Source organism: Zalophus californianus, chromosome 12 (assembly GCF_009762305.2).
Source record: "Zalophus californianus isolate mZalCal1 chromosome 12, mZalCal1.pri.v2, whole genome shotgun sequence".
In the NCBI taxonomy this organism is placed as follows: Eukaryota; Metazoa; Chordata; class Mammalia; order Carnivora; family Otariidae; genus Zalophus; species Zalophus californianus.
The window spans coordinates 55,864,216-55,883,675 of NC_045606.1; the positions used below are offsets into that span (position 1 = coordinate 55,864,216).

At 46.1% G+C, this 19,460-nt stretch overlaps 1 protein-coding gene across 7 annotated transcripts in view; it reads right to left on the bottom strand.

Annotated features, from left to right (window-relative positions):
* Window positions 1-19,460, bottom strand: part of GSDME (gasdermin E) — a 120,077-nt gene that overhangs the window by 54,317 nt on the left and 46,300 nt on the right. For all 7 annotated transcript variants that reach the window (XR_003516399.2, XM_027573505.2, XM_027573502.2 and 4 more), the window contains exon 4: window positions 1,294-1,465. Coding sequence is in view for 6 of the 7 variants with exons in the window: in XM_027573505.2 (XP_027429306.2) it covers window positions 1,294-1,465 (172 nt within the window). In the remaining variant the exon portion in view is untranslated. The remainder of the gene's footprint in view (window positions 1-1,293; window positions 1,466-19,460) is intronic.

The following is a 19,460-nucleotide window of genomic DNA, read 5'->3' on the forward strand; positions in this document are numbered from 1 at the left end:
TCAAAGCCTGACTGGAAGAACTAAGCTAAGAGCGAGGAGCCCCCAAAAGGACATCATTCCAGACTCCTGTCGACAACACACTGTGTGTTAAACAAATGTGGTGGTGGGGGGGTGGTGGCAGGAGGGAGGAGAGGTAAGGATGAGAGGAGGATTGCCAGGAAATGCCAAGCAGTCAGGCACCATAGCTCTCTCCTTCCAACACTGTTACAAATATGACCCTTTCCCATGATGGTCTAAGGAGAAGATCGTTGCCTACACACTGGAGATCAGAGACTCCTTTTAGCAACTTGATCCCGGTTGGTATGAGGACAGCCAGCCTCCTGATTCCTAGGCAGGCACCAGGCCTGTGGTGGGGGGACCACCACGGGCAGAAACACCGGCAGGGCTGGCCAAAGCTGTCTCCTGTCAGGCACCTCCCTCATCACTGCCCCAGCGAGAGTCCAGCTGCAGACCGGACCTCTGTCTCCACTTCCTTTCCAAATACAACTTTCCCGGGTCCTCTAGCAAAAGCCAAAAGGCACCCCAGGAAGCAAATGTCTAAGAATAGGACATCAGGCACCATGGCAAGCTGTGGAGGAAACAGTCTGGGGTTGGTAGCCTCTTGTTCCACAGAAGTTCAGTACTGGCTCAGGGATCAGCCTGATAAGACTGTCTCTATTTTAATCCAGAAGCTTCTGTTTATGTGTATATAGACACATACACTGCTTTTTACCTTCCCTCACTCAGTCCACGAAGGATGGGAGGCCGTTGATCTCAAAGTAATCATTTTGAGACCCCTGGCTCCGAGGGGCTCTGGCAGATACCTGTGCATTGATGCGGTCAGTACTCCTCTGACCCATTTTCTCTGGGGAAGCAACCAAGCCCGCGTGGCCATTCTGAGGGCCCTGTAGCCCTGGCCTCGGGTCTGCTTCTCCCGAAAGGTACAACCAGGGATGGTCCAGTGAGAGCCAACCCTGAGCACACTCTCCCCCGGGGTGGCAGCAGGCGGGCCGAGAGCCGCACCACCAGGACAGCACCCACCTGAGGGGGATCTACCCCCAGGGAAGGCGGCACACGCGGCTTTCTGCAATTCTGAATTTTGAACTAGCAGTGAGCGAAGCCAGACGACCCTGAACGTTTCAGTTACAGAGCCAATAAATTATTTCTCGTTCAAGCCAATTTGAAGTGGATTTCTATTGGCTCACTACAGAAGAGTCTGGACAAATGAAGACACCCCCAAAGAGGCCCCTGCCTCCCGCCTTGAGGACGGGGACCAGAGAGGCCACTGAGCCCACACGCTGCGCCTGCACACACCTGCACTGTCTTGGTCTGGATCCCCACCATGCCGCCGCACTTCTCCTCTATCTGAATGTGCTCTGATATCACACATGGCTGCGTCGTCACTATCTTCTGTGTCAGGACACACAGGACCTCATTCTTCCTCTCCAGCACCTGCTGCAGCACGGGGTCCCTCAGATTTATTGCTCTGAAAAAGAAAATTGGCTGTAAGCGGCCTAGTGCCTCAGAGGATATTGAGGCAGCATGGATTTTCTCCTCTCCCGTGGCTGAGTAAACAGGTAGCCAGCCACCAGCATCGTCGATTTCCTGGCAATGACAGAGGGAGCAGTTCATCCAGAAAGACAAATCTCACTTCCCCAGGCCACCCAGCGCTTCCAGGCATTCAGAGAAAGGCTGCTAGGAGGGAAGGGCGCCCCTATCACACAGCAACCCAAAGGGTGGGGGGCCTTGCACCCCGGGAGTGGGCTTTGTCATCTCATCACAGGAACGTGGGATTACTGCGGGGGGACGCTGACCAGTGGCTTCTCAAAGAGGAGAGAGGCACAAGCTTAACATACAAGTAGAAGGAAGAACCCAGAGTAGAATTAGAAAGGAACTTCTTAACCTGTCTGGGAAGGACGCATAATCTCTAAGAAGGACTTTAATGTCATTTTACAGATGCAGTCGCTGAAGCCAGATAGACATGGCCTGCCCAGGGTCCCCCAGCAGAGACTTGGGGCTCCCGGGTGGCTACCCTGGAGAATTTCGAACACGGGCTAAATTTCCATCTACAGGAGAGGATTAGAAGTAAACAAATAACCCCTGCGGACCCCTCTGACGCTATCTGTCTACAGAACGGACAGGGAAAGAACCCAATTAGAATTGGTGTTGGCACAAGAGCAACCGTAGTGCTCCTCTTGAGCTTTTTGGTTTGTTTGTTTTTTTAAGATTTTATTTATTTGAGAGAGAGAGTGAGTGGGTGAGGAACAGAGGGAGAGGGACAAGCAGACTCCACGCTCGGTGCATGGCCAGACCCGGGACTTGATCTCATGACCCTGAGATCATGACCTGAGCCAAAATCAAGAGTTGGGTACTCAACTGACTGAGCCACCCAGACACCGCCCCCCTCTTGATCTTTTTAAATAGACCAAGGCTAGTTACCTTAAAAAATTCAGCAGCACCTCTAACCACACACAGTGGAGGGTCACCCCCGACCTGGGACAAACACAAATTTGCCAGGGTTCAGAAAGTATCCCCAGAACAGGAGTGAGTAGTTGTAAGGTCCTGTCTCTGTGTGAAAAGCCGACCAGGTGTAAACTCCATCAACAGACAGACAAAACAATGAGACATTATTCAACCATAAGAAGGAATAATGTTCTGAGGCATGCTACCTCATGAACCAACCCTGAAGATGGTATGCTAAGTCAAATAAGCCAGGCAAAAAGGACAAATACTGGATGATTCTACTTATATGAAATACCTAGACTAGGCAAATTCATGACAAAGTAGATTCAAGAAGGGGCTGGGGGGCTGTTGGAGGAATGAGCAGTTCTTGCTCGATGGCTAGACACTTTCTGTTTGGGGGTGACAAAAAAGTTCTAGAAATAGATGGTGGTGATGGTTGCAAGAAAGTGTGAATGTACTTAGTGCCACTGAACTTACACTTAAAAGTGGTTAAAATGACAGATTTTATGTTATATATTTTTATTACAATTTAAAAAAATAGACACATGAATAACTGTTCAATCTCAGTAGTGTTCAAAGAAATGCAAATTATAGCAATGTTTCACACATATTAAATAAATAATATGGGGCACCTCACTGGCTCAGTCAGAGGACCATGAGACTCTTGACCATGGGGTCATGAGATTGAGCCCCACCTTGGGTACAGAGTTACTAATAAATAAATAAATCATGGGTTTATAAAAATAAATCGACAAAAACAATTTTTAAAAAGCTGTCCAGATGCACATTTCCAGGAAGGCATAGGAAACAGGGGCTTGGAGCTTGCCCACTGGGTTTCGAATCCCAGATCTGCCCTCCAGCTGGGTGAATCACTCCACCTCTGCACTTGCCTTTCTTGTGGATAAACGGATGGTAACAATGCTCTCATGGGGCTGTTATAGGGTCTAGATGAAATGACATGCAGTGAGCACAGAGTTAAGTGCCACACAAACTCCAGCAGGCTCCAGCTACCTTCTGGCGTTCTTTGCTGAGGTCCCCCACATAAACCCCACTGGGTGCACTTGATGGGAATTATGAGTCATTTAATTGGGTTGGAGGCACTTTTTCACTCACTTGCTTAGAAACTTTCAATGACATGTGAACTAGGCCCTTCTGATGCTGAAGGCAATTTCAGCTTCTAGTAGATTCTTAAAAATCGACTGCTTCGATTACAGTTCAGGTACTAACTGCAGCCCACGTGAACACACACATCAGAAGGAGCAACTCCAATGCTGAATTATTTGCAAAGAAAAATTTGGCCTAAGCCACCCAAGACTCCATCACTTAAAACACTGACTGACCTCCCTCCAGAGCCCCCATGCCAAACACCGGAAGGAGGAGGGTAAAAAGTCAACTGCAGGCATCTAACTTTCTTTTGCATCTGCTGGCAGGCCAGCCCTGAGACATGCACCTGTGAGGCCTAGTGGCCCACCACACGCTGGGAACAGAAGCTTGGCAGGCCACGGTCCACCTCCAAGGCTATGACTCCGGTGACCAGGGAGGAGACAGTAAACACGGGTAAGACCCATGCAGGCCAACTCAGAAATTTTCCACTGGGCTACAGAAGCAGGGCTGTGAGGGCAGCCACTCCCCACCCAGGTGGCTGGGATTCTGCTTCCCAGAACAATGCTGCCACCTTTGGGAAACCAAACACAGGACAAACCTAGTCATCTTCAGTTAGGAGAGGAGCCCTGTGTAGATAGAAGGGAAGCTAATTATGGGGAGAAAGGGATTGTTCATTTGACTCTTTGCAAAGCAACCTCAGAGGGACTTTTTCCCACCCCCTTGTCCTAGTGAACACCACCAGGCCCCAAGCAGTGCCAAGATGCAGAGCAGTCCATGGGAGCCAGAACCTGGCCGTGGCCCTTCTCAGAGCAGGAGTCTCTGTGCGCTGGGACTACCCTGGGGCCACCAAGTGAGGAAACCACCATATTTCAGTGTCATTCATTTACATTTATAATCCTGCATGTTTCATGTATGCATTTAAAGAAGTCTATGGGTTCTTTCAGACTGCTACAGGGGTTCAAGGAAAAAAAAGTTTAAAACCCTAATTTAGGGGTTTCATAAATGAGGAACAAGGAGGCCCAGAAAAGTTGAAGACAGTAACCTTTCTTTTTTTAAAAAAAGATTTTATTTATTTGACACAGAGAGAGGGAACACAAGCAGGGGGAGCAGCAGGCAGAGGAAGAGGGAGAAGCAGGCTCCCTGCTGAGCAGGGAGCCCAATGCGGGGCTCAATCCCAGGACCCCGGGATCATGACCTGAGCTGAAGGCAGATGCTTAACCTACTGAGCCACCCAGGCGCCCAAAGACAGTAACCTTTCTTAAAGCCCCACCCAGCCACGGCAGACCCACTGCGGCTATCTTGCTCCTCTGGGGGCGGGCACTGTCTCGCTATACCAGGAATGTGACCTTCACCTGTAGTGAAATCTTGTACTACTATGTCCATTCCCACATGTAAATATCTTGCCTGTCTAGCTAGACCCATGGCTGGGGCTGGAAGCAGGGATTATGCCCAAGCCCTCCGGGAATCCGCTTCAGAATCTCTCTGCCTGCCGGTCCTCTCTGACCCCATCGCCTGATGGCTGCAGCCATGTACCCTTAGAAAATCTTCCCCACACTGTCCTGATTAGCTCCACCTCCCTAGGCCCTGTTAAGAGCCACTGAACAACATGGACAGAATGTCTTCAGAAAGAGACAGAAGACACTATCCACAGTAGTTACCTCTTGAGCAGGGAACTAGATGGCTGGAAGATCAGGGGAGGAGACTCTTTACCTTTTCTCTTTTGATTGTTGACATTTAAACCATGTGAACATATCAGTTATTCAAAAAAATTTATTTTTAGGAGCTCCTGGATGTCTCAGTTAAGCGTCTGCCTTTAGCTCAGGTGATGATCCCAAGGTCTTGGGATCAAGCCCCCCCCACATTGGGAATCCCTGCCCAGCAGGGAGTCTGCTTCTTCTTCTCCCTCTGCTCCTCCCTACCTTGGGCTCCCTTTTTCAAATAAAATCTTTTAATAAAATTTATTATTAAAAAAAAGACCTCTGGACAAACTGTAAGCTCCTGGAGGATGGAGTACCCTGCTCTTTTTATTGGTCTCTATGCCTGTACTTTCCACCTAGGCGATGGATAAATGAATAACTTATTACATAAATTCTAAAAGGCATGGTTGGAATAAATCTCCCTCCCCTACCAGGACTAAATCATGAAGAAATAGAAAATCTGAACACACCTATTACTAGTAAGGAGATCAAATCAGTATTAAAAACCTCCAACAAACAAAAGCCCAGGACCAGACAGCTTCCATGGTGAACTCCACCAAATATTCAAAAAACAATTAATCCTTCTCAAAAATGCTTCCAAAAAAATAGAAGAGGAGGTGATGCTTCCAAACTCCTTTTATGAGATCAGCATTACCCTGATACAAAAACCAGACAAGGAGACCACAAAAAACATGAGTTACAGGCCAATATCCCTGATGAACACAGACACAAAATCCTCAACAAAATACAAGCAAGTCAAATTCAACAATGTATTAAAAGGAGAATATACCGTGATCAAGTGGGATTTGCTCCAGGGATTCAAGGCTGGTTCAACATCTGCAAATCAATCAGTATGCTCTACGATATCAATAAAATGAAGGATAAAAATCATATGACCATCTCAATAGATGCAGAAAAAGCAGAAAAGTCAACATCCATTTATGATAAAAACTCTCAACAAAGTAGGTATAGAGGGAACATACCTCAATATAATAAGGCCACATATAGCAAGCCCACAGCTAACATCATACTCAACAATGAAAATGTGAAAGGTTTTCCTCTAAGATCAGAACAAGACAAGGATGCCCACTCTCACCACTTTCATTCAACATGGTATTGGAAGTCCTAGTTGGACTTCGACAAGAAAAGGAAATAAGGGGCACCCGGGTGGCTCAGGTGGTGAAGTGCCTGCCTTCGGCTCAGGTCATGATTCCAGGGTCCTGAGATAGAGTCCCACATCAGGCTCCCTGCTCAGCGGGGAGCCTGCTTCTCCCTCTCCTCCCCACTTTTTCTCTGTCACAATCTCTGTCACTATCTCTGTCTCTCTCCCTCAGATAAATAAATAAAATCTCTTAAAGAAAAGATTTTTTTTAAGAAAGAAAAGGAAATAAAACACTTCCAAATCAGGAAAGAAAAACTGTCACTATTTGCCTATGACATATTACATATAGGAAACCCTAAACACTCCACGAAAAAACTGTTAGAATAAACAAATTCAGTTAAGTTGCAGGACATAAAAGCAATATATAAAAATCTGTTGCATTTCTTTGTATTAGTAACAAATAATCAAAAGAGAAATTAAGAAAACAATACCATTTATAATTATGCAAAAAGAATAAAATACCTAGCAATAAAGTTACCCAAGGAGGTGAAAGACCTGTACACTGAGAACTACAGGATACTGATGAAAGAAAATGAAGACACAAATTAATGGAAAGATAGTCTTTGCTCATGGATTGGAATAACTAATATTGTTAAAATGTCCATATGACCCAAAACAATCTATAGCCTCAATGTAATCCTATCAAAATCCCAATGGCATTCTTCACAGAGCTAGAACAAACAATCCTAAAATTTGTATGGAACCACAAAAGACCCTGAAAAGTCAAAGCAATCTTGAGAAAGAAGAACAAAGCTAGAGTCATCATACCCTCTTATTTCAAACTGTATTACAAAGCTATGGAATCAAAACAGTATGGTCTTGGCATAAGAACATACCCATACATCATTGGAACAGAATAGAGAGCCCAGAAATAAACCCATGCACATATGGTGAGTTAGTTTATGACAAAGCAGCCAAGGACATACAATGGAGAAAGTACTGTCTCAATAAATACTGTTGGGAAAACTTAACAACCACATGCAAAAGAACAAAACTGAACCACTATCTTATACCATCCACAAAAATTAACTCAAAATGGATTAAAGACTTGAATGTTACACCTGAAACCATAAAACTCCTAGAAGAAAGCATGGGTGATAAATTCCTTAACATTGGTCTTGGCGATGATTTTTTTTAATCTGACCCCAAAAGCAAAAATAAAAGCAAAAGCAACAAAAGTAAAAACAAACAAGCGGGACCACATCAAACTAAAACACTTCTGCACAGCAAAGGAAACCATCAATAAAATGAAAAGGCAACCTACTGAATGGGAGAAGACATTTACAAACCATATATCTGATAAGGGGTTAATATCCAAAATATATAAGGAACTCATAAAACTCAACAGCAGAAAAACAATCCAATTAAAAAATGGGCAGAGGGGGCGCCTGGGTGGCTCAGTCGTTAAGCATCTGCCTTCGGCTCAGGTCATGATCCCCGGGTCCTGGGATCAAGCCCCACATCGGGCTCCCTGCTCCACGGGAGGCCTGCTTCTCCCTCTCCTCCCCCTGCTTGTGTTCCCTCTCTCGCTGTGTCTGTGTCAAATAAATAAATAAAATCTTAAAAAAAAAAAAATGGGCAGAGGATCTGAATAGACATTTTTCCAAAGAAGATATACTGATGGCCAATGGGTACATGCAAAGGTGCTCGACATCACTCATCATCAGGGAAATGCAAATCCAAACCACAATGAGATATCAGCTCATACCTGTTAGAATGGCTACTTTCAAAAAGACAAGAAATAACAAGTGTTGGTGAGGATGTGAAGAGAACCTTTGTGTACTGTTGGTGGGAATGTAAATTGGTGCAGCCACTATGAAAAAAATCACATGGAGATTTCTCAAAAATTTAAAAATAGAACCACCATATGATCCAGCAATTCCATTTCTGAGTATTTATCTAAAGAAAACAAAAACACTTACTTGAGAAGATATATCCACCCCCACATTCAATGCAGTATCACTTACAACAGCCAAGACTTAGAAATAACCTAAGTGTTCACCAATGAACAAATGGATAAAGAAAATGTGGTATATACATACAATGGAATTTTATTCAGCCATAAAAAAATTAAATCTTGCCATTGGCGACAACATGGATGGACCTTAAGGATATTGTGCTAAGTGAAATAAGTCAGACTTAAAACGTCAAATACAGTATGATCTCATATATGGAATTCAGAAAAACAAAAAACAGAACTCATAGATACAGAGAACAGATTGGTGGTTGCCAAAGGTGAGGGTTGGGGGTGGATAAAATGGATGAAGTGGGTCAAAAGGTACAAAATTCCCGTTATAAGTCAGTTATGAGGATGTAACGTACAGCATGGTGACTACAGTTAATAATACTGTGCAGGGGCGCCTGGGTGGCTCAGTCATTAATGCGGCTGCCTTCGGCTCAGGTCATGGTCCCAGTGTCCTGGGATCGAGCCCCGCATCGGGCTCCCTGCTCAGCGGGAAGCCTGCTTCTCCCTCTCCCACTCCCCCTGCTTGTGTTCCCGTTCTCGCTCTCTGTCAAATAAATAAATATTTTTAAATAAAATATTTTTTTAAAAAGTACTGTACAGCAGGCCCCTCTTATATGTGGTCTCAATTACCTATGGTCAGCCATGGTCTGGAAGCAGATGATCCTCCTTTTGATGAATCATCAGGTCAATAATAGCTTTACACTACATCACAGTGCCTACATTATTTACCTCACCCAGCTCATCACATAGGCATTTTATAATCTCACATCATCATCATCAGAAGGATGAGTATGGTACATAAGATATTTTGAGAGAGAGAGACCAAATTCACATAACTTTTATTACAGTACATTGTTAGAATTGTTCTACTTTATTATTATTCTTGTTAATCTCTTACTAGGCTTAATTTATAAATTAAACTTTATTTTGGTGTGTGTGTGTGTGTGTGTGTGTGTGTATAAAATGCAAAGGGTTAGGTATTATCCATGGTTTGAAGCATCCACTGGGATCTTGGAACATATCCCCCATGGGAAGGGGGGACTACTATATTGCATATTTGAAAGTTGCTAGAAGAATAAATCTTAAAAGTTCTCATCACGAGAAAGTAAAATATTTGCAATTACATATGGTGACAGATGTTAACTAGACATTAGTGATCATTTAGCAATGTATACAAATATTGAATCATTACGTTGTACAGCTGAAACTAATATAATGTGATGTATCAATTATACGTCAATTAAAAAAAAATGATCCCTTCCCCAGTCTGGCCAGGGATCAATGTCCACAGGAGGAAGGAGGCAGAAGCTCTCCCATTAAGAAAATGAACAGCCAGATGTTCTTTGTCCTCTTCACACATATTTTTAAGGACAGCCCAAGGTGCTTTTCTCTTCTTGGGGGACAACAATACGAAAGCAAGAACAGAAGACCACCAAGATGGAGACATCATATAATCAATCTGAAAGGGTTAGACCTAAGGCACACACCTGGAGGTGAGTGAAGGGGGTAACACTGAATGGGGAGAAGAGTGCCCGTTCCTCACTCAGTGCACTTGTTGGACACCCTCCCTCTTGCTCCCGTTCTCCTGTGGGATCATCCTCCTCCTTTCTAAAGATTTATTTATTTTATTTGAGAGAGCGAGCGAGAGAGAACCTGCGTAAGCTGGGGAGGGGCAGAGGGGGAGAGAAAGAGAATCTCAAGCAGGCTCCATACTCAACACAGAGCCCAACGCGGGGCTGGATCCCAAGATGCTGAGATCATGACCTGAACCAAAACGAAGAGCTGGAAGTTCAACTGACTGAGCCATCCAGGCACCCCAAAGATCTTATTTATTTATTTATTTTAGAGAGAGAGAGAGAGAGAGCGAGCGAGCATGTGTGCAAGCAGGGGAGGGGCAGAGGCACAGAGAGAATCTCAAGCAGGCTCCACGCTGAGCGCAGAGCCCCACGCAGGGATGGATCTCAGGACCCCGAGATCATGACCTAAACCGAAATTAAGAGTCAGACGCTCAGTGACTGAGCCCCCAGGCGCCGCAGGCTCATCCTGCTCCCATGTACCTGGCCACTCCATGTGCCACAAACCCCTGCAGTTCTTCTGGAGCTGGTCCCCAGCTTTATCTCCCACATGCCAGGTTGCTACCTTCTCTGAGCCTCGGTCTGCATACCTGGAAACTGAGAACTGGCTACGGGGCTTCTGTTTAGTGAGACCTTACACACAGGGACCACACCGTACGTACTTCCTTTCATCCACTACTGGCAGGGAGAATGCTGTCCAGGCTGGTCAAAGACATGCCGACAACTTTCAGGGGGCTTCGTGAGGTGAACCCTCAGCCAGGAGGCGGACCCTCAAAGCCATTAAGGAATGGCTCTACAGACACAGAACAGATACGGGAGCCGCTGGGAAGGAACAGGCAGAGAGGGTGGGAGGGAAGCGAGGCTCAGAGCTGGCGCAGCTGCTGGGGACCAGGGCAGCCAGCAGGAAGACAGGCTCCTCTCCTAAGGCACCTCATAGTTCCCCAGCCCCAGCCCCAGTGAAGCTGCCTCGTCTCCCAGGCTGAAGCTTTACTTTGGAATTCTATCTTGAAGGCTTTGAAAGCCAAAATGCAAATTGAGAGAGAAGAAATCCAGAGAAGGCTTTTACAACTCTAATAATATCCAAAAGAAGGAGGGAAGCAGCTTTCTTTTCTAAAGCACAAATGCAGTCCCCAGGATTCCTCCTACAGAGACGAGGGGAAGGCATGCTTTCTCATACAGACCACCACCCCCAAACTCATTCATTCAACTCCACAAACAGCTCAGTCCTATTATGACCCAGGCACTGGGACAGACGCTCGTGATTGCTCAGCAAACAAGACCAAGGCAGTCACTGTTGCCACAATCCCCCTGTGTAACAGCCCTTGATAATAACAGGTCCTACAGGAATAGGGTTTCCGATGGCATTCTCATAAGGCCCTCAAAAAGCAGGCGACATCACGAGAGTAGGAAACCTCAGCTTTTATCCATTCTGCTAAAGAGAAATGATAAAACTACAAGGGCCCCGGGGTTCCTAGTTCTGGGGTGGAAAACCAGTTGCATCTCGAGTATCCCATCGGATGGACCCATCAGCAACAGCTGCCCACCTGTAGGGAAAAGGATTCCAAGGCTGAGTCCAGGCCAAACCCAAGGCAGTGAGGGGCAAGAAAGCCACGACTGATTGGCAATGTCTGCAGAGGCCTGAGAAGGCAACGGAGACTGCCTCTCACCCCCCCACCCCGCCCTGAGGTTACAGACGCACCTGAATGCACTAACGCATATGGCCCGTTAGTGACACAGCCAAAATCAGGACACACAGCTGCTTTTTTCTATAATTCTATTTTAATTCCAGTATAATTACAAAAAATCCTAAAATGGATATGGAACCACACAAGACCCCAAATAGCCAAAGCAATTTGGAAAAAGGAAAGCAAAGCCGGAGGCTGGAGGCATCACCATTCCAGACTTTAAGCTATCTTACAAAGCTGTCGTGATCAAGACAGCACGATACTGGCACAAAAACAGACACATAGATCAACAGAACAGAATAGAGAGCCCAGAAATAAACCCACAATGACGTGGTCAATTAATCTGCGACAAAGCAGAAAAGAATATGCAATGGGAAAAAGATAGTCTCTTCAACAAATGGTGTTGGGAAAATCAGGACAGCCACATGCAGAAGAATGAAACTGGACCATTTCCTTACACCACACACAAAAATAGACTCGAAATGGATGAAAGACCTAAATGTGAGACCTGACGCCATAAAAATCCTAGAAGAGAGCACAGGCAGTAATGTCTCTGACATCTGCTGTAGCAACATTTTTCTAAATGTGTCCCCTGAGGCCAGGGAAATAAGAGCAAAAATAAAACTAGTGGGACTCCATCCAAGGGACACATGGCTTCTGACTCCTGGACCAGTGCTCTTTCCGCTGCACTGCTCTGAAAACTAACATCAAGAGGCACGGGGCGCAGAGGTGCTCTGGAGAAAGGGCAGGATGGCCAGAGCCGGGAACAGACTGGGGACATTACAAAGACGCCAGAAGATGGTGGCTGGCCTCCTACTGCAAGAGTATTAAGCACGAATTACTAACCCACAGAACCAGAGATGCACACCGATGATTAAAGCCTTAGCAGTTTAGGTGTTTCTTTCAGAAAGTTGTGACGTTATCGGCTAAAGCTGCAGCGAAAGAGGCGCGTGCTCCCAGACCCGCTTGGGGCCACGCTATAAAAGGCTGCTGACACGAGGTCCACGCACACTGCTCAGGAGCTCAGCTCTGCTCTTCTGACAGCTCACTAAGCAGCGAAGGTGGCTTCTCTTACCAGAGCCAACGTCCTCCAGCCTACAGATGCAGCAAAACGCCTACCGCGGCTGTGACACGAGTAATTTTGGGCACCGCCCCCTAAAATCCTGAAATGCAGATGCCGATGCTGCTTCCATCTGCCTGTTTACCCCTTCGAGGGGACATGCTTTCCCCTTCCAAGCCTGCATGCTCCCTGAGAGGGAAAGGAGGACAGGTAGCACCTCCGGGTGCTGCACTGGGCCCTCGGGGCCTGGAAGGTTCTGGCACCCTGAGTGTGCTTCGCCACTAGCTGCACACCCCAGGTTTGTTCAGGCTTGAGAGCCTGATGTCGGTGGATGGCAGGGGGAGAGCCAGCCCCACAGATGGGTCTTTCAGCCAAGCCTGGTCATTCCATTGCTCTTAGCAGGGACTGCAGTAGGATGGTCCACTGGGACAATTCTGGGCCACTGAGAACTCAGGAAAACCTGCTGAGGGTTCTCACAAGGTTTTTTCCTTCCTCTTAAAATGAGGTACACGGAAGAGACCGCTTTTCTGCCCTTGGGCCTTGTTGTTGGCAATGCAGCCATTTGGGGACCAAGAGTAGGCTACTGAGACGCGCAATGCACGGAGGCTACCACGGGGGGGCTCCACAGAGCCACTGGATTAAGCATCCACCATTCACTTGGGTTAAGGATGGCTCATCCCACCTCAAGATGATTCCTTATGTGAGGTTCTTTGCAACTAGAGACACCCTAACTGGCTCCTGAAGTTACTGTCACCTTATTCCACAGGGAGACAAGCAACACAGAGGGCTTATAAACCAATGACCTGAAGGCACACAGCTAATAATGGCCAGGATGAGAATGCAGATGAGCGTGTCCATAGCGCACGTTTCCATCTTCCCTCTCCCTCCAAGGCCTCCACTGGGCGTTGCATACAGAAAGTACTAAATACATGCTTGTTAACAGACCAGCAGCCTTTCTGCTCCCCAGAGACTAGCAGCAGACCCCCCCGGACACTGGAGCAGTCACTCATGGGCTGGCTCCTCACCACCAACCAAGAGACTCTATTTCAACCATGAAAGAAATTTCCCACACACCAGAGACACCAAACCCAGAGCAGGGGTCAGGAAATCTCTAGAAACCTGAACTACTGCACCCTGGGGCCTCTGGTGTAATCTAATGACAATGGCCTTGCTCTCTCTCTCACTTGGCTGTGACTTCAGGACTGTAAGTTGCCTGAAAAAAATAAAAATCAAGGCACAACCCCCCATGATTATCAACATGACAAGGTGCCCCCCACACTGAGACAGCTCCACCTCTGTTCACATTATAGTCTATAGGACACCTCATCTCGCTCACATACAACCCAGGCAGAGAGAGGAAAAAACAACTGAACAATCAGAGACGTTCAGCTTTCAGACTAATCCATTTGCTGCCACCAGTGGATGAGACTCGGCAGGTCTGTAAGATGATAAAACAAGTGGAGCTGAGGCTGAGCTGAGTTCATGCAGGAGCCCTTGGGACATTCTTCTTTCCAAACTCTGTGCTTCAGCAGCTAGACTGGAAAAATTAGGTGTTTTGTGCATCTGGGCTTAAATCCTGAGTCCGGGCAGACTAATTAACGTCAGCAACTGAGGCTCCTCAGATGTAAAATGAAGACGAACCAATTATTCGCTCAAGCGGACAGTGCTTAGTATGCCTTAGGCACCATGCGGGGCCACAGGTAAGCCAGACGATGTGCCGGGAGGAACACGGACATGGAAGCAGGCAGGTACAACATATGTTACCCCACAGAGTCACACTGGTTTGTGTCCCAATAGGGGAATCGTTGGGTGACATGGCTCCTGAAGGCAGTGGGGCTAATCTGAGGAATTGGCCAGAAACAGAGGAGGTGAATCTGTCTGTGTTCTTCTGTGCACCTGTGTGGACAGAAGTGAAGGAGCTTTCAGACGAGGCCTGAAGGTGAGAAAGAGCCTGGAGCTTAATCCCAGAAATTGAAACAAGTTCAGGGGACTGGCCTGGAGAGTGTGGGGGGGGAATGGTGGGGAAGGACGCTAAAGAGCAAAAGCTAGGCCATGTCAACCAGACAGGGGTGTGGACATCATCCTAAGACACCAGAAAGCACAGAGGGCACAGAAGGCACGAGCCAGGCAGGGACATGCTCCAACCCACTGCCTGTGGAGTACCCACTGGGAGGGGTGGCAGTGGGTCCAGAGAGGAAGACATCCGCTAGGAGGCTCGGTGGACATCCACAGAAGAGATGGTGGAGGCCAGCACCAGGGAAGCAGTTGTGAGGCCAGGACCATGGGAACAGGTGAGAAAGAACGGAAGAGGTAGGGTCAACTAGCCAGACTAGGTATGGGAGAGAAGCTGAGGAAGGAGCCACGTCTGGTACTAAGATTTCTGGCTGAGACAACTGGACTTAAGCCTCACCAACCAGCACCTCAAAGGGAGTCAGGCCAAGAAGCAGGTTTAGAGAGAAGATGACAATTTCAGTGATGGCTACAGTCTATGTGTCAGACCCTGTGTGAAGAGCCCAGGTGGGATCAACATCTGCTCATCTAAACTTGAACTTTGACTCATTCCAGGCAATCCAATTTTGAACACCACATCTCATCAATCTTAAAACACATATTTTTTTCCCACATCTTAACATCTGAAATCAGGATGTTTTAAAACTGATGGGTGACATGGTTTAATTGGCAGTGTTCTTTCTTAGTGATACGTAAAATAGCAGTGCATCTTACAATGGATGACATCCTGGATTTGATGAAATACGATAACGTCTACCAATCTTAGAAGAATACAGTACTTGAACGTCTCTCCTTAGGATGTAAATCCTACCTAGTTCCAAAAAGATCTGAAGTAGCCTGTCAAAGTAAAGCTGACAGGACAGGGTGGGTTCTGCAAAAAAATAAAAACCACTCCCAGGATCAAATATTGGAAAGAAGCCCCAGAACACCCTTGTCTCCCACATGAGGGGTTATTTAGCTGGCCATGATTTACACTGTGGATAAAAATAACAGAAGGTCAAACAAACTTCCAGGAACCCCCAATCCTAAGAACTAAGACCAAAACCAGGACACACAATAATTTGAAAAAAAAAAAAACCAGTAAGTTCACTGACTTTCAGACAGCACAGAGATGGGTGTGGCCTGGGGTCTCAGAAAAGACATCTTTTATTTTTTTTATTTTTTAAAGATTTTATTTATTTGAGAGAGAGAGAGAGAGAGAGCACAAGCAGGAGGCACAGCAGAGGGAGAGGGAGAAGCAGGCTTCCCTTGGAGCAGGGAGCCCGACGCGGGACTCCATCCCAGGACCCTGAGATCATGACCTGAGCCGAAGGCAGACGCTTAACTGACTGAGCCACCCAGGCGCCCCAGAAAAGGTACCTTTTTAAGAGTGGACTTGGTGGGGCCTTGAAAGCTTCGTAGCTGCATTTCCCACAAAGAATGTGATGACCAAGGCAAGGCCCACTAACGTCTTCCTGATGTTGTTCAAGGGCTCCGTGTAGCTTTATTCAAGAATCGAACGAGCACTTCCTTTGACAAAACATGCAGAGAGAACAGTCTCCTGCTTCCAGATTTGGTGGCACAGCTCTGTGTCAGGGTCCACACTCATTTCAGAAGAAGCCAGGCTGTGGCTAAGGCAGGAACCAGAGCCTCTCCCACCTTCCCTGAAGGTAGCGAGTCCTCCCACGGTGGGGTTCACAAGGGAGACTACATGGCTGCCTCCCTCCTCCAAGATGTGAACTTCAGAAAAGCTACACGTCGGAAACTCCAAGGACGTCACTTTATTTCTCCTCTGAAACTCGGCATCTCCCTGCTCTGTTTTCAAAGGCTAAGTCACACGTTTCCCTCTGACAGCTCTGACCTTTCCTGGCTTTTATAACCATGCTCTACTTGGGGCTAGCGATAACAGCCGTAGTTATAAAAGGGTTCCCACTAATAACTACATGCCATGCGAACTTGCCATGCGCCATGCTTTGTTTATATTCTCTCATTTAATTCTCACACAAATACCTTGGGAACACTAATCCCATTTTATTAATGAAATCCGGGGCAGTGAAGGAGAAAAAGATGGCTCCTATGTCTTGGTTTAAAGAGAAAGATCTTTTTTGTGGCACCTGGGTGGCTCATTAAGCGTCTGCCTTCAGCTCAGGTCATGATCCCAGGGTCCTGGGATCGAGCCCCGCATCGGGCTCCCTGCTCAGCGGGAAGCCTGCTTCTCCCTCTCCCTCTCCCCTTGCTGTGTTCCCTCTCTCGCTGTCTCTCTCTGTCAAATAAATAAAACCTTTTTAAAAAAATAAGTAAATAAATAAAAATAAAATTTTTTGTGTGTAAACCGTTGGAATTCAGAAGTATTTAGATATAATAAGACTGAGTGTAATTTTGAAATATTTTAAGTAATTATGAAGGTTTGTCATTGCCGTACCATTGCTGGCATGATATATAGTTCCACAGCGTTTATAAGTTAGAATTCTTAACAAAGAGTCCAACTTCTAATTATCACATAGTCATTCAGAACCTGAATCTGTTTTACCAGAATTTGCTTTACCATACAACAGAGAAGGAGAATGGTATCTGCTCTGGAAATCAGCCAAAACCAAGGCCTGAACTCGGGGAGAAGGGGCTGATGTGTGTACTCTGGAGTCCACTCACTTCTGATATCTAGCCAGAAGAAAATCCTCAGAGGTCATCTAGTCAGATACTTCACCGACAGCTGAGGAAACTGAGATGAGGGGCAGAAGTGACAGAGCAAGTTACAGAAGTTATTAACCAGGAATAAACTTCCCCAAGACCCTAGGAGATCTGGGGCAGAGATGGGGTGGAGTGTGGTCATTATACTTAAGGCAGTAACAAATGGCTGCTGACAGTGGGAGACAAGGCAGAAAAAGGAGAGTTTATTATAAAATAATGGTGGATCTTAAGATAGAATAAAACATGAATCCAAATCATTATGAAAACATCTCAATAACCATGGTATTCTCCATTTAAAAAAAAAAAAAAAAAAAGGGAAAAAGAAGTTCCTGATATACCTTAGCATGGTTTTCCATCAAGAATGTTTTAAGAGGGGCGCCTGGGTGGCTCAGTCATTAAGTGTCTGCCTTCAGCTCAGGTCATGATCCCAGGGTCCTGGGATCGAGCCCTGATCAACAGGAGGCCTGATTCTCCCTCTCCTGCTCCCCCTGCTTGTGTTCCCTCTCTCACTGTGTCTCTGTCAAATAAATAAATAAAACCTTTTTTTAAAAAAAAGAATGTTTTAAGATAAACACAGAGCTCGCATTCAAAGAGGTCAGCTCCAGGTATCTGGAAGGTTAATTCCAGTAGAATACCTTCATGACCCACAATGCTAGATAAATGTTATATATGCAGGCACTTGTTTTTTCAAGGATAGATGAAGTTTGTTTTTGAGATGTACACACATCTCATGGACAATAGAGCTAATACTCTGAATTCTGAGGGCTAAAATAACTTTTACACAGATGACAACTTATCTAAATGACCTGAAATAAAATGACTGCAAATAAGTCCTCAAGAATGTACAGTACTTAAGCATTACTAATTACCACTCCCAAGGCCACATGTATGTCAAACAGCACCTTATCAATCCAATGATGTTGTGGGAGTCCAAAGATAGGCAGACGATGTAGATAAGAATTTATGATTCCAGCATGAAGTAAGAAGTATATTCGCTCTACATGATCTCTGTCCCACGACTGGGAGAGTCTTCCCTTGCCATCCCTCTCCTTCCCCTGTAGCTCACCTTTACCTCTTAGCAACAGAACAAGGAGGAGGTGACTCTGTCAGAAGACACATCTTCCATTTCTAGATGTTAAATGTGTTCCTTCCCATGTTCCTGGTGTCACCCCCATCCCCACCCCAGGCCATCCCTTCCCCATCACCTCTACAATGAACAGGTTTCTAAAGACCCTCCTGAGGTGATCTCATCCCTGTGTACGGCATCTCCAGGTGGGCAGGCCTAGCCATGTACTGGGCTTGCTCACGCACGTGTCTGGTCCACTGTGCTGGGAACCTGGATTCATGCTTTACCTTTACATCCTATGCTAGAACTTCAGCTACTTTTACCTCAGCCAGTTTCTTTGCCTCACATCCACTTAAACACAATTTTGAGGAAAGAACAGGAACCTTGGCGCCAGAAAATCCTGGGTTGAATCCCAGCTCCAGCATCCAAATTGAGCTCTGGGACTGAAAACAAGTTCCTTTTCCTTCCTGAGCCTTAGTTCCTTAAGTGTAAAAGAAGAGAATTGTGCAGAGTAAACACACACTTTGTGTCTGTGCCATAAAGTGCCTGGCACACAGTAGGTGCTCAGCAGATACTTGTTTCCTTCCTCTTCCTGTCTTCCCACTCACAACTGCTGGCAAGAACTTCTTTCTCTTCAGAATATTTTCTTCTATCTCTACTCACTGACCCCTCTCCATATGCTTCCTGTTGGCACTACCTTCTACACCTGAATCACAAAGAGGATTTGGAAAACCTATGCTGGGAAATGTGATTGTAAAGCACTGCCAAACATGGTTCATAAAATAGAAGTAACAAAATTGCACAAAAGGGCTCAACTATAGAGGTCTGTCTGATGACTGAGAAGCAGAGGCCCCTGGACACTCCCAGTCTACCTGTCCTTCTTCCCCTTTTTTTTGCCAGACTTAGCAAATAAAAATGCATGATGCCCAGATAAATTTTATTTTCAGATAAACAACAGGTATGTTTCTGGTGAGTCCCAAGTATTGTAGTAGAAAAGGAAAATGCCTCCCTAGCAAAGAAAAAAAGC